General features: G+C 40.1%; 1 protein-coding gene across 12 annotated transcripts in view; it reads left to right on the top strand.

Moving 5' to 3' along the window:
- The window catches only part of slit2 (slit guidance ligand 2), a 104,741-nt gene that overhangs the window by 68,416 nt on the left and 20,601 nt on the right, over positions 1–15,724 (top strand). For 4 of the 12 annotated variants that reach the window (XM_023333810.1, XM_023333800.1, XM_023333803.1 and 1 more), the window contains exons 5-20: positions 1,263–1,334; positions 2,097–2,168; positions 3,017–3,088; positions 3,267–3,430; positions 3,575–3,586; positions 3,811–3,949; positions 4,886–4,957; positions 5,126–5,197; positions 6,905–6,976; positions 7,217–7,360; positions 8,499–8,662; positions 9,024–9,047; positions 11,034–11,051; positions 14,241–14,391; positions 14,519–14,593; positions 14,732–14,875. In XM_023333810.1, the coding sequence (XP_023189578.1) occupies positions 1,263–1,334; positions 2,097–2,168; positions 3,017–3,088; positions 3,267–3,430; positions 3,575–3,586; positions 3,811–3,949; positions 4,886–4,957; positions 5,126–5,197; positions 6,905–6,976; positions 7,217–7,360; positions 8,499–8,662; positions 9,024–9,047; positions 11,034–11,051; positions 14,241–14,391; positions 14,519–14,593; positions 14,732–14,875 (1,467 nt within the window). The remainder of the gene's footprint in view (positions 1–1,262; positions 1,335–2,096; positions 2,169–3,016; positions 3,089–3,266; positions 3,431–3,574; positions 3,587–3,810; positions 3,950–4,885; positions 4,958–5,125; positions 5,198–6,904; positions 6,977–7,216; positions 7,361–8,498; positions 8,663–9,023; positions 9,048–11,033; positions 11,052–14,240; positions 14,392–14,518; positions 14,594–14,731; positions 14,876–15,724) is intronic. The other 8 variants (XM_023333802.1, XM_023333804.1, XM_023333808.1 and 5 more) reach the window with 5 other exon arrangements.

Below are 15,724 nucleotides of genomic sequence, written 5' to 3'. Positions count from 1 at the left end.
ATACCTGCAGTGCTGATTAACTGACCGCAAAGTTTGGAATCTGAGGAATGTGAATGGGCATTAGCTGGTAGCCGATTACCATTGTTGGAGGTCACAGACGAGGTCAAGAGCCGGAAGGTCAATGGTGAGAGGTCAGGTAGTCTGTCAGGAGATGACTGAATAATATCAGAGACAGATAATCAAGATTTCTCCTTCGACATGTTTAAATGTAATCTTAGCAGAACTTGATTTGTTTTGTACTCTGAAGTGACATTCTGTAACACGTTGCTGTTCTCTGAATCTCAGCCCCATAATCCTGTTTTCCCTCAGCGATAAATAACATCTCTAGTGTGGCTGCTTGAACACGGTTCTGGCAGTATCATGCTACATTTATCCCCAAAATGAACAACGATGGTAGAGAGTGTTTATGGGAAAATGGATGAGGCTGGATGAGGCTGCACATTTTCTGAAAGGAAACCTGTTAGAGGCTGAAAAAGACTCAAGAACGAGTCCAAGGTTGATCTTCCAGCTGGACAGCAACCCCAAACATAAGCTGCTACAATGGCTCAGTCAAAGTCCAGACCTCAGTCCAAATGAGAATTTGTAGCAGCTCTTAAAATTTGGTTTTGAAACACTTACTGAATTTAAACAAACTGATACTGAGCTATTTTGTATATAAGATCTAGAACACATTTCTAAAATGATCCAGGTCACTGAATGCAGTGTGGTTGTTTTAATCTTAAAGACACCTGTTTCTGGGTGTAAATGTATATTCTGAGTCATGCAGGCTGCAACTTAGTTAAAGTGGCTGAAAATTAAATCTGTGTAAACCCTAACGCTCCTGGTCACACACGCTCACATTCATCACTTGCTCCTTAAAAGCAGAGGAGGGAAACGGTGGCGAAGATTAGTGATCAGAGAAGAACCAGGAACTTGTGAGGGCTACAGAGGTCAGCAGTGCCCCCTACAGGCTGACTTTAAAGCCTCCTCTACCTGCCTCTCACTGTTAAAAGTGCACAGTTGAGTAGCAGCTGGCTGTAGAGACATGGACACTGTGAGATAAACAGAGACAGATGATTGTAGTTTGTGGAGTGAGGGGTCTCTGCGGAACGACCTCAATTTTGCCAATGATCTGTCTGGCTCTGAAGTTCCCCTGCTGCATTTTGGTGATTACATCAAGTGCTTGTGCTTCAAAGCAAGTGGCTCTGTGACAGCTTGACTTAGCTCCCTGCCAAATCATTTCACCTCCCCCCCGTTCCTCTCCTCTCTTTGTCTTTGTCCAGTGACCTGAGCGAAAACCAGATCCAGGGAATTCCAAGAAAAGCATTCAGAGGAGCTGTGGAAATCAAGAACCTGTAAGTGTTACTCCACCAACACCATGCTGCCTGTGCATGCATCTGTGCACATCTGCACCTTCCTGCTCACCATGTCTGCTAATGTGCACAGCACTCGCTCGACCGTGCATCAATATTTCATTGTGTTAAATGTCATATGCCTCCTGCTTGCCGTATTGACTGGCACCTGCTGCGTGTCAGCAGCTGTGTCGGTGTGTGTGTGGGTGTGTGTGTGTGTTGCCTCACTGGCATTTTGCTGTTTTCTGTCTTTGTTTTGCATTCACTCATAGTCATGATCATTATTTTTTTCACTCATTGCACAGCAGTAGTTCTATAAATATTGATTCATGCACCAATTCACTACTTCCTGGGTTTTTTTAATCACCCGATCAGATTATTATTTTTTAAATGCCGTGCAATTATTGTAAAAGGACAGAGAATTATGTATGTGCCTCAGAATACCGGTGACAGCACATGATTTACAGTCCCTGTGTCTTAATTAAATTGTTTCAGTAAAGCTTGTGAGCGAAGAGAGAGAGAGAGAGAGAGAGAGAGGGAGGCAGAAAGTCAGCTACCTGCAAACTAAATGTCATATTAAAAAGAGCAGGAAACATGAATGGGGCAAAGACAACGACATTAGAACCAGCAAGAGCTCAGAAAGTAGAAGACGAGAGAAAAAGTCTATTTTTGTTTCTACTTGTAGACATCACAGTTGCTAAAAAATCTCTACCTGTTCAGTTCTTTTCTGGACTTTTTGTCTTATCTCTCTCTGTGTATTTGCAGACAGTTGGACTACAACCACATAAGCTGCATTGAAGATGGAGCCTTCAGAGCGTTACGTGACCTGGAAGTGCTGTGAGTACCTGCTTGTTGAGTCAGCTTACTTTTTTACTATTTGTTTCAGTTTCTATTTATTCCTTGCAGAAAACAGCAGAGGTTTTATTGATGAATAAGCAGCAAAGACACAGAGACACGGAACAACTAATGTTCTCGTTGACCTTTTAAACACTGCAGAGCCTCTGCAGCTTCTGGACAGAAACAATGTCCTATTGTTTCAGATGTGGCATTAATGCACCGTCACATTTAAAGAAGTTAGACTTTTCTTGTGAATGTCAAGACCAAGATTGAAATATTTAGAAGAACCAGATTTGCTTTGTCAAATATTTTCTATTTCTTCTGTTACAATAATTACAAGATAACAACTGTCTGCTGTGCATCAACAATCTTTTTCCGGTATTTTTTCTCTTACTCTTAATTGTCCACTTCTGGAGTTTTATTATCTGTCACACAGAGGGTGAAATTGAGTGAAAAAGCAGTCTTTGTTTAAAGAAAAACTTTGGCAGACATCCAGAAAGCCTGGGGAGCTACAGGGTCAAGACCATTTTGAATGACTGCATTAAATTCCAGTTGTTTGAAAGCAGCAGATGAAGAAATAAGACATGAGTTAATACATAATGTCCACTTATCTATGTTTGACTTGTATTACTTAATTTTTGCAAATTAAATTCATAAAGTAAAATTATTGTTTTGCAGAGGTGAAAGTGGTATAGGCTCTGAAGAGTTCCTGAACTGCCTCCTAAACAACGGACTTGAAAAAAGATTTATATGAAAATGTGTTTTGTTGTGAGGATTTTGCCATTTCACTGCGTTCTAGATTTCATGTGCATGAATAAGTATGTTGTGTTTTCTCCTCGTCACTTTAGCACTCTGAACAATAACAACATCAGCCGGCTGTCTGTGGCCAGTTTCAACCACATGCCGAAGCTCAGGACTTTGTAAGTACCCAGCTTACGATTTGAAGGAAGAGATTCCTCTCATCTGTGCACATTTATACTTTTTTATATTTTTTTGTACCCCGTCACACCTTTTATTTCTCCTCTCTCCATCCTCCTGTGATCATCTGTCCCCTCCCCTTCTCTTCGCTGCTCTCCTCTCTTCCTCACCTCTTCCCAGCCGTCTTCACTCCAACAACTTGCAGTGCGACTGTCATGTAGCCTGGTTGTCCGAGTGGCTACGACAGCGCCCCCGCCTGGGCTTGTACACACAGTGCATGGCCCCTCCTCACTTGCGGGGGCACAACGTGGCTGAGGTGCAAAAGAAGGAGTTTGTGTGCACAGGTAGGTTGACCTTACCGTTTTGGTGTCCGCCTCTTTGACTTCTTCCTTGTTTTGCTCTTTTACACTGGAAAACCTTTTGGTTCTTGTTTGCTTCGTTTTACCCTTCTTTTTTTTTCTTTTTTTTTTTTGCTCATGCTTGTCAAGATGCAGAAGAAGGTAAGTCTTCCTCCTGCTTGGCATGGCCTTGCTTGAAAGGTGTGATTAAAAATAACATCACAAAAAGACAAGGTCACATTTCGGTTCGCTTACTTTTTGGGACTTGCGGCAATTTTTCCTCTCTGTACTCCTTATTCGTCTGCATCTTTTTTCCCTTTTGGGACTTACATGAAACATAATAACCTTCTATCCACGGATAATGGTGCCTCCTTGTCTCTGTGTAGGTCATCAGTCGTCATCATCTTCCTCCTGCAGTGTGTTACAGTGCCCAGAGTCCTGCACCTGCAGTAACAACATTGTGGACTGCAGAGGAAAGGGTCTGACAGAAATACCCACCAACCTGCCTGAAACCATTACTGAGATGTAAGACATGCAGATAAAAGTGCACACACATCTGCTGCACTCCACACACACTGCACTCATTCAGACACACTAGGTGCAGTGATATTTCTCCTGCTCTTTCATTGTTCGTCTCTCAATATCCCTTCTTTTAGTTCTACCACCTTTTTGTTTCGCTGCCGCTGTTTGTCTTTGTGGGGGGAATAAAAGCACACATCTGTGAAATGAGAAAGCCTGGTCATGCAGTGCATTCCTGCTTAAGGAAACAGCAAGAGGGAAGAAAGAAGCAGGAAAAAGATTAATCTGAGCTCCCAGACTAGCTATATTACTACCTTGTCTTAGAATAAGAGAGGGTGAATATCTTAACTAAGTAGCAAAAAGAAATTTTGTTTTAAAGTTCACTCTTGCAATTGTCTGGGTAGGTTGAAGTAATTAAAGTAGTTCTAACTGTCATAGAGTGAAATCAGATATTTAAAGCTGTACTAATGAACAAAATCATTAAGATCTGGAAATTCAGAGCAGGAGAGTTTAACTAATATTAAGTAATTATTCTCCACAGAAATCAATGTTGCCTTCAGGGGAGAGATTCACAGTCAAATGCCCTGTTTTTTTTTTTTTAGTTTCATTCTGTTCCGTCCTTTCGTTCACACTTTGGCTTGTTTAGAACCGACTGATGGACAGTCCGACTGGCACTTGATAAAACACAGACCAGATAGTCAAATGTGTGTGTCCGCTTGTGTGTTTGGATGCCCGTCTCACTGCGAATATGTTAAAGAGGGCAAAAGATCAGAGACATGTGACAGACCGCGACTCTGCAGTCATCAAAGCGCCTTATCTGGAAAAGTTCCCCTCAAGCAGAGCCCCTGGGAGTGAGCAGCAGCCTGCAATATGGCATAGATAAGTGTGTGATAGGGGAATGTTAATGTCTCTTCTCAATGGTCTGTGTGTGTTTGGTTCCAGACGACTGGAGCAGAACGCCATCAAGGTGATCCCAGCTGGGGCCTTTTCTCCTTATAAGAAGCTACGCAGAATGTGAGTAGATCAAAAGAGCCGCTTATGCTGCACCTCGTCCAGCATAAACAAAAACTTTATGTCGCTGCCACATCCTTGATCTTTTCTCATTCTATGCTTCTACTGATTATGATTTTAATTTTCTTGTTTATGTTTTTATTTATTCATCTTTTTTTTTTTTTTTTGCAGAGATTTAAGCAACAACCAGATCTCAGAATTGGCTTCAGACGCCTTCCAGGGTCTGCGATCCCTTAACTCTTTGTAAGTACTCTAAAGCTCTGAGTAAAAAACTGTATCAAAAGTTAAGTCTCAAAGGCATGTTTGCATGACATTGGTCACCATAAAATAAGGAAGAAAAATTGCATTTGAACAAAAAAGATAACAAATATATGAAATCCAAAAGAATATATGCACTTATTTCTTAGTTATTTTCATAAAATAGATAAAATCAGGATGTTTAAAGAGTCTCAGTTACATACATTACTTTTAATAGTTGTTCTAGTTTTTCAGGGTTTTTTATCAATATTATATTGTTGGTGTAAGGAAGTATTCCATACAACTTTAAAAATTATGTAGCTTTATGTTATTAAAGCTAAAGTTTAACCAGTAATACTTTTATAACAAATTTATATCAGATCATGATTTCTTGGTTAATGTCAAGTTGTCATAACGAAGACATTTTGAATAATGTCAACTTTGTATTAAAAGTGTCATGATTTACCAAATGACACTTTATGACAAGAGTCATAAATATTTGTGAAAACTTTCTCATGTTCATGACAGGTGTTATGTCATGTTCATGACAGGTGTTATGTCATGTTCATGACGGTGTCATAACAGTCTTATTCACAACCCGTCAAATAAAGTGTTACCAGTTACATTAAAGTGAAAACTGGCCAAAGTCAATAATTTATTAAAGCTTAACACCTGAATTAAAGCTCCTACCGACTCATCACATTCACCAGAAACAGACTGGGGCACACCTATTCATACTGACATAATACATATTAAAGCTCTGAGCATTTGTTGTGTATTAGTAGGTGGGTGGAGAGGATGCGAATGATTTATAAATTGTGTCTGTGTGTGTGTGGGCGTGTGTGAGGGTGTGTGAACAGAAAGTACACACTAATGTGTCTGAGACATTACTGAAGCAGGCCTCTCAGGAAAATCCACTTAGCTCAATGAAACATGGCTCACCTGTAGCACGTGTGTTCAGACTGCCAACCAACACCGCCTACCTCAGCGTACAGATGTCTGGTAGCTTGTGGGTTATTGCTGTAGCAGTAGCAGCCCTGACTTGTTGGAGTTTCCACTGTCGTGGTTTTAAGCTAATCTGGTTTAATACCTTTCACTGTACCTGAAGCCAAACTGGAAGTTATGATTATTCACACAGTCGTACACAGGAAGCGAGATGACAACATGTGATTCTCTTGAGTTGGAAGTGTTGGCACAGGTTCAGTGTTTTCTCACACTGCTTTATTGATTTTACTAATTTATTGCTGTTAAAGCTCCAGAGTTTTGTTTAAACTGCAAAACTGTTTGCAGGTGTTTGTAGATTGATATCTTTATGTAAAAGTATTAATTCAACATTAGATAGATAGATAGATAGATAGATAGATAGATAGATAGATAGATAGATAGATAGATAGATAGATAGATAGATAGATAGATAGATAGATAGATAGATAGATAGATAGATAGATAGATAGATAGATAGATAGATAGATAGATAGATAGATAGATAGATAGATAGATAGATAGATAGATAGATAGATAGATAGATAGATAGATAGATAGATAGATTGATTGATTGATTGATTGATTGATTGATTCTGAATTGCTTGCTCAGGATGTATTCATTAATCATGAGGAAAATAAAACCCTGCTTTATAAAAGTAAACACTTTCTCTAGCGTTTACTCTTAAGGATATTATAATCTAATAAAAATGGTGTGTTTGTTTTCTGCAGGGTCCTCTATGGGAACAAAATCACTGAGATTTCCAAGGGACTCTTCGAAGGACTGTTCTCACTGCAGCTATTGTGAGTACTCGCACAAACGCACACACACCCACGCACTGTTTGGTTGATCTTTATGGCCACATCTGCATCTCATTGATATTCAGCTAAAAAGTGCTTACCTCAAGCATTACCTGAGAAGAGACATCTTGACTAAAAGCCGTCATTAGTGACCCGCGGGATCTGAAAGATTTGAGCTGGAACGATAACGAGATTCTTTCCTACTTTTTTTTTCTCCATCATTTTGTCCCTTCTTTGTTTCAGGTTGCTAAATGCTAACAAGATAGCATGTCTGCGGGTTGACGCATTTCAGGACCTTCACAACCTCAATCTGCTCTCTCTGTATGACAACAAGCTCCAGACCATTGCAAAGGGGACGTTCTCCTCACTAAGAGCAATACAAACACTGTATGTACTGTCACAAAGCACATACATCCAGTGTTATGAAAGCATATTTGTCCCCATAAAGATTTCTTTGTTGTTAATTTTGTGACAATTAAAAGTTTCAGATCATATTTTCTTTTATGTCAAACAAGAAAAACCTGAGTTAATTCATCGTGTAGTTTTCTAAATGAGGAACAGTAAACGAAGCTTTCCAAACTAATCTTTGATAGATTCACTGTCCATGGTGCTGAAGTAGCAGACAGTTTATGGTTGTAGTTTTTGTCACTCTCTTGTATCTGTCACTTTGGTCTGTGTCATTTACCTATCTATGTAAGCTACACATGCTCAGTTTGGTTGTAAAAGTTTTAAATATAACGGCAAACTGCATGTTGTTGGGATAAAAACTTTTAAAACTCATCAGCCACTTTAGTTAAACAAAACCTCTTCTGGGATAACACTAAGCAGAAACTTACATTAAAAAATCCAAGTATAAACTGATTTTACCATTTTGTATTGCGAAAACAAAATGAAAGATGTAAATGTATTTTGTCTGAGTTAGGGCTATGTGGAGCTCACTTCACCTGTCACTTTTTAGATCTTGTATTCTTCCTTCTTTCATTCCTTCTGTTCTACCCTTTTTCGACAAGTCCCTTCTTCCTTCTTTGTGTCCTGATTCAATTCCTTTATTGCGTCCTTTTTTATCTTCTTTCACACCTTTTTTGTTGTTTTCTACTTACATTCATTCTTCGTGTCCCACCTTCCAGTCTACAGTGAGCCCACTGTTCACATATCTGCAATAAATTCATAGTGAATGTTTGTATTTTATGCTTTAAAAGGCTGTGAAAGACTCAAAGGTTGAGTCTGAATATGTCAAAATTTTAAGATTTGTACTATTTCTGAATGTCTCGTTCTCTCAGTAACACCTGTCTTTTGCAGTTAGTTGTACAATAATTACTTGTAGCTACTTCACACCACCCCCACCTGAAAGTACCAGAAGTCTTACCATACTCTAACTTCCTTTTGTGCTTGTTGCTCTTTGCTCAGTAAATCATTAAAGAAAATGTGGACTGCATGCATATATATGTTTGTACATTGCTTCAACATCTTATTTCTGTATTTCTGTATGTTTTGTGTTTCCATGTCTGTCTGTGTGGTGAATCAGTCATTTAGCTCAAAACCCATTTATCTGTGACTGCCATCTGAAGTGGCTGGCTGACTACCTGCAGGACAATCCCATTGAGACGAGTGGCGCCCGCTGCACCAGCCCTCGGCGGCTCGCCAACAAGCGGATCGGCCAAATCAAGAGCAAGAAGTTCCGCTGCTCAGGTACAAATCACTGGCACAGCACAAGGCTAATGCTCATAAAAGCAAGTGACGTGTCCTGAGGCTATTTCTTTCTGACAAACCAGAGATGGACGCCAAGACACCCACACATTAAAAAAAAGAAGAAAAAAAAGAAAAGAAAACCAGCAGTCCTCCCCTCTGTTTTCATTCTGTGTATTCCTGCTGGTTTTTTCCCTCAGCCTCTCTCTACTAACCAGAAATTCCCTGACCTAAGCATTTCTGGGCTCTTCTCAGTACTTCTACATTCACATAGAGACGACTATACACCATGAGCTTTCTATTCTACTCTGACTTTTTACTCTTTTGCTGATTTTTATCTCCCCGCTCTCTGTCTTTCCATTAGCTAGAGAGCAGTATTTCATCCCAGGTATTGTACATCGAGCATGTGTGCGTGTGGTTTGCACTTTTTTTCATGACACATTCACCCCGTGCAGTTTGCCTTGATTGACACCGTTTAAAGCCAGATCCTCTCTTCGACTTGTCATTATGAAGTTTACCTATAAAGCACCGTGTCTAACCACACACAGGATAGTCACACTCTGATACTTGCACCGGCTTTATGTTTGTAACCATAACCTCGACAGAGGGGCAATTAGTTAACTGTTTGATGGCCTGTTAAAGTTTGCATTTCGAAGTTTCTTTGTATTCTGAGCATATACAGTTCTTGGCAAACATATTTTCACCCCTAAACCTTTTCATATCTTGTCATATTACAACCACAAACTTGTAAAATGAAAAGGGTGGCATGCATTTTCAGTCATTTTGTAATACGATACCCCTAAATAAAGTCCAGTCAAACCAACTACCTTCAGACCCCCTTCTAATTAGTAAGCATAGTTAGTCCCTGTATGCACAGCTGGGCAATTAAAACAACTGTGCATTGTTCTGGAGAGCATCATAAGTCCTATATACAGTTTGCCATGAGCCATTTAGGGGACACAGCAAAGATGTGGAAGAAGCTACTTTGGTCCCTAGAGCCCAGAATTAAATGTTTGGGGAAACAAAACAGAAGATGGGTAATGTTCGCTATATGATAAAGGAAGGCCTTTAGAGTCAACAAAAGACTTGAGACGGTGGTGGACGTTCCCCTTGTGTCCAGGACAGCAACCCTAAAAATAAAGCAAGAACTACAATGTAAGGGATTTAAATCAGACCATGTTTCAGTACAGAAATGGCCAAGTCAAAGTACAAAACTCATTCAACTCAACTATTTTGTAAATAATAATAATAAAATCTCTAGATGTGCAAAACTGTTAGAGATTTACCCCAAGGGACTTTAACTGCATACATGGTCAGGGTTCTGAAGACAAAAACACACCTCACTTTTCAGGGTCTCATGTGTGAAAGATTATATTTTCTTCCCACTTTTCAGTTACGTGTTATTTTATGTTTCTCTGTCGCAGAAAGTCCTGATAAAATACTTTGAAGGTTGTGTTTGTAACATGACAAAATGTTAAAAAAATAATAATAATAAGCTAACGGAGTGATCAATACTTTTAAAAAGGGCTGTAAACTTTCTCTCTTTTGTTTTTGTGTTTTGCAAGTCTAACGACAACCGATGTATTTGAGTGTGTCTGTGAGCATGTGTATGTTTCTCTCACTGCAGAACATCAAAAGGTCACGCAGTCACCATGCTCAGAGGGGTTTTGGGAAATATGCAAATTTGACTTGCATATGAGATCAGTAGCAAGGCTAAAGGCGGTCATTACCACAGCCGCACACTGAAGCATCAGGGTGTGTGTGGCTTAAGACAGTCGGGGTGTGTGTGTGTGTGTGTGTGTGTGTGTGTGTGTGTGTGTGTGTGCGCGCGCATATTTTTACTGCAGTCATTAACGCCAAAGCTCACCAGGAGGACAGAGGTTTCAAAGCACAGATACCACATAGGGGGCAACACTGAATAATTTAACAACATGTGAGAGTGTAAAGTTGCATAAACATGCTCTGTTCTCTGGTGTAACCTTGATATTGCAGCTCAGATCAATGCATCTAATATCCCAGAGTTTAATTTGCAATATGTTCATGACTTACAGGTGCTCTGCACTCAGAGCGGTGGAAGTTTAATGTTGGCTCCTTCTTGAGGTTATGTGTACTTTCAATGTCACTTTCTCACAGGAAAAGGGCTTAAACCTGTTTGGCTTCAAGAAAATCAGGAGAGATGTGTGCAGCCTGCATGACTGTCACCACTCACAGCTCATTGCTTTAAATGAACTTCTGCCTGAGAGACAGAACCGGCACAAAACCCAGATGTTATTTTTCCCTCTACACCATTTTCCATCACTTCTCTTACTCCTCCGATATAACAAATGAGTCAAATCCCTTCTTCTTTTTCCTACTGCCTTTCTAACACACTCAGGAGTACACCATGTCAGCTGTAAGTAAGAAACGCACACAAAAATACACACGGCTCTCCAAATCCCTCACCTCTTCTCCCAGAGCTAACCTGCAACCTTTGACCTTTCTGTGACTCCTCCTGTCTGATTACCAGGGATAAAAATGAGATTATATTTCCATGTCTACATGTTGACACATTCATGTATTTTTCTTGTGTCTGTTTTTGTGAGACGGTATCAATGAGTGTGTGTTGTACCCAGAAGTCAGGGTTCTCTTGTACTGCTGCTGTAACTCTCCTCCCACTCTTTATTAGCTGCTTTGTTCCTGTTCCTATTGTTCTTGAAATGTAGACGCCTGTAGATGTTTTATTCTAACACCCTCTCTGCTTTTCTTTTAAGATCACTTTCCTTTGTTTTTAATAATCTCTCTTCCTCTGTTTTAGTTTTTCATTTGGATATTTCTGCTACAAATTAATATATTAACTTAATTTTTCTCCCATTATTTTTGTCTTTTTAGTGTATTTTATTATAAAGATTTCTACTCTTCTGTCTTTTTTGCTTCCTTTTCCTTTTTGTCTTATTTCCTACTTCTGTGCTATCGTCTTGCGTAGCTGTCCTTATTTTACTCTTTTCCATTTTCTTTAGTTTATCCCTCACTCTGCTGCCCTTTACTCTGGTTTCTCTCCCAAGTACAGTGCCTTGCAAAAGCATGAATAATCAGCAAATGTTCTCACATTTTGTAGTTTATAAAATAAAATACATGAATGTTTGTTGTGCAAACAAACTTTCATAAATTTTATTGGAATCCGTTTAACAGTCCAAGAGAGAGAAGTGTGAAGTGGTTTAAAAAAAAGAGCAATGGCTTGCAGTTGTTGGTTTTGTTTTTACAGAAGAAACTTTGAAAAGTGGAGCATGAATATAAATCCAGACCCCTAAGGTCAAGACTTTGTAGAAACACTTTGCACAATCACAGCTCCAAGAAACTTCAGTCATTTATTTCCATCAAAATAGATTAAGTTCAGTACAAACAGATGAAAAGCATCTGCAAACATAATTTTTTAGGTTTTGCTACAGATTTTTTTTTTTTTTGGATTTAGTTCTGGGCTTTGACTGAGCCTTGCTAATACATGGATGCTCATTAAACTAAATCTGGGGACCCCGCTCTCAAGGGTCAGTGTCCTGGTCATCAGTACTTCTAGAAGGCGAACCTTTGCCCCAGTCACAAAACTTTTGAAGCCTATAATTGTTTTTTTGTTGTTTTTTTTTTCCAGCATTGCTGTGTATTTAGCTCCATCCATCTCTTTACTAACTCTAAAAAAACTTTCCCTGTCCCTGCTGAGAAAACTATTCCCAGAGCATAACGACGTCACTATGTGTCACCATAGTGTTCACGATAAAGCTAGTTCATCTCCAAGTCATTGGATTTTTCACACAGGCCAAACAGTAAAAATTTGTTCGCATCAATTCGATGTTTGTGCTGTCTTGTATATGATGCAAACCGCTAGCAGGACTTCCAGTGGCTTTCTTTGGACAAAGTTCTTTCTTGTTGCCACTCTAAAGTCCAGATTTCTGCAGCGCTCCTCCAGAGTTTGTGTGCCCGTCTTGGCTGCTTCTCTGATTAATGCTCTTCTCTCCTGCCCTGTCAGTTGATGTAGACGGCCATGTCTTGGTAGATTTGTGGTCTTTCCTTTCTCAGCTGATGGACTGAGCAGTGCTATGTGATATGCTCAAATCTTGGAAATTTTTTTTATCATCTTATTCTATGTAAAGCTTCATCGCTTTCTCCCTGACCTGTCTTCTTTGTTTCTTGGTCCTCATGATGCTGTTTGTTCTCTAACAAACCTTGGAGACCTTCAACAAACAGCTTCATTAACTGATGTTAAATCACACAGTGCAGACCAGATTTCCCCTCTGTTTACTCTTTTGGTTACATTTGAATGTAGTTGGATTCACACCTTGGGAGAATTTAGAGAGATTAACCAATTAACCTAACAGTCATGTTTTTGGACTGTGGGAGGAAGCCGGAGTACCCGGAGAGAACCCCAGCATGCACAGGGAGAACATGCAAACTCCATGCAGAAAAACCCAGAGCCGGGAATCGAACCCAGGACCTTCTTGCTGCATGGCAACAGTGCTACCAACCGCGCCACTGTGCAGCCCTCTTTTTAGATTTCTTATTGTAAAAATCACAACAGTGTGTAACAACAGGTATTTATACTTTTGCAAGGCCCTGTCCACTTTTTCAAGTCCTACCTCATCCATCTCCGTTCCTCCTCCCTGTATTTGAAAGTTTTGGGAATCCGTTTAGAAAATCCCCTTTTCTTTCCTGTCTGACCCTCTGTCCTGCTAATCTGCTCCTTCCACTGCCTCTGTCCCTCCAACCCCTGTGTTCCAGTGGAGGAGCAGTCAGTCGGCAGGTTGTTCCTTTGTGCTTGATCTAACCATGTGGCTGCCAGGTTCCTAAAGGGGAACATGGTTCTGTCAAGCACCATGGAACGGCGCTGCAAATCCCTGCAGCATGGCCGAGACGCAAGAGAAACCAAACTCCTGTCTCTGCCCGCCTGTGTGTTTGTGCATGTGGTGTTTTTTGTGGGGTGTGGGGAAACTACGTTCTGGATAATGTATGAACATCCTTCCTCTGTGATCTCATTTTTGATGATGTTTGGTGTGGACTGTGGTTTCTTACCCTAATAGTCAGATTTTGGCCTGACAGAACAGAAAAGCTCCAAACTCTTTGTTCTGTTGTGGGTGCATGTGTGTGTCTGTCCTTATTTTTATAGACTGAGTATCCTTATTTGTGCAACATATTTCCATTATTTTAGGTGATATACATGCATTTTCAGCATTTACAGATGCAAGATGTTGCATGTGATCACATTTTTTCTCATTTTTTGACATATTTAGTTTATAGCAAAAGCAGCTCTTTCTGTAACGTTTCAAAATTCTTCCTTTTGAACCACACCCTGAACCTTGGATATGCACAGAGTTCTTTGACGGGAACCATGTCAGGCTTTGCTTCCCACACAGTTATGGTGTTCTTATTAATCTCCTCGTTAGTATAGTGGTGAGTATCCCCGCCTGTCACGCGGGAGACCGGGATTCGATTCCCTGACGGGGAGTGAAGTTTGTTTCAGGTCCCTCTTGAAAATGAGATCTAGATCTCAACGGATTAAATAAAGAATTAATAAAATATTAGGAGATTTTAACATCTTGGCTGTGATTGTGATCAGGTAATGAGGATTACCGCAGCAAGCTTGGAGGTGACTGCTTCGCCGACCTGGCCTGCCCTGAGAAATGCCGCTGTGAGGGCACGACGGTCGACTGCTCCAACCAGAAACTGACCAAAATCCCCGATCACATTCCTCAGTACACCACTGAGCTGTGAGTCACCCTTTGTTTCTCGACTTCAGTGTGATTAATAAAAAGAAACCTCTTGTCAGCCTCCATCCCCTCTTACTTGGCTTTTACTCATTATTTTGGATTCTCCTTTCACCTCATGTGTTTCTAGGCGTCTGAACAACAATGAGTTCACGGTACTCGAGGCAACGGGGATCTTCAAGAAGTTGCCTCAGCTAAGGAAGATGTGAGTCAGAAATTGATGTCATAAAGTCATGTTCCAGTCAAACAGAAAAAAGAACTATAACTATAAAAACATAGTATTTTCTTCCCTCTACATTCATGCTGCTTCACCATAATCTCTCATTTCTACTGCCCCCTGCAGTAATCTGAGTAATAATCGTATCAGCGACATTGAGGAGGGGACTTTTGAAGGAGCTTTAGGGGTCAACGAGCTGATTCTGACCTCCAACAGACTGGAGAACATACACCACCGCATGCTGAAGGGACTCGGTGGCCTCCGCACACTGTGAGCAAACACACACACATACTAATATATTGTCTAAGAGGACAACAACAGTGGTGTTTTATTGGATTTTTCTTGTGATAGGCCAACACAAAATACTGCTCAGTTCTGAAGTGGAAGAAAAATCACACATGGTTTGCTCTTAAATTCATCCTCCTTAACTCAAATACCCAAAAATTAAATCCAGTCCCTTTAATTGTATTTCAAAGTTCCCTAATTATTAAATAGCATCCTGCTGTGTGTGATGTAACCTCAGCATTAGTCTAATTGTTCTGTGATGGTTTATTAGTGAACATTAGTGATAATGGAAACCAAGGGACACAGCAGACAGAACAGGAGAAGCTCAAAGCAGGGTTAGCTTGTAAAACTATATCACTGAGCCCTTTGCAATCATTCATCCAGAAATGGAAAAAGTATGGCATAGCTGCAAACCTACCAAAAAATGACCATTAATCAGAGAAGCAGCCAAGGGACCCATTGTAACTCTTGGAGTAGCTGCATCTAAGGCAGCAGACTAACAGGACTATTACTTGTAAAGTTTAGCAATCTGGACATAATGGATGAGTGGCAGGAAGTAACCCACTTTTAATAGAAGACCATAAGAAGCACTATTTCTGTTTGCAACAAGCAGAAATGTAAAAAAAAGTGTGCTGGTCAACTAATTAAGTTAAACGTTTTTGTGTACCAGTAAAACATTATATGTATATGAAAATGTATATTGCACATCACCCTAAGCAAGTCGTCCCTTTAGTAAGACATGGCAGAAGCAGCATCATGGTGTGGGGAAGTTGTGTTGGTCTATCATAGGGGCCTACAACATTTACAGCCTAAAGAGCCACTTTTACTCTCAGT

This window comes from Xiphophorus maculatus, chromosome 5 (assembly GCF_002775205.1).
Source record: "Xiphophorus maculatus strain JP 163 A chromosome 5, X_maculatus-5.0-male, whole genome shotgun sequence".
NCBI classification, from domain to species: domain Eukaryota; kingdom Metazoa; phylum Chordata; class Actinopteri; order Cyprinodontiformes; family Poeciliidae; genus Xiphophorus; species Xiphophorus maculatus.
The sequence above is the reverse complement of the archived record's forward strand: the minus strand, read 5'-3'. Positions and strand labels throughout refer to the sequence as shown.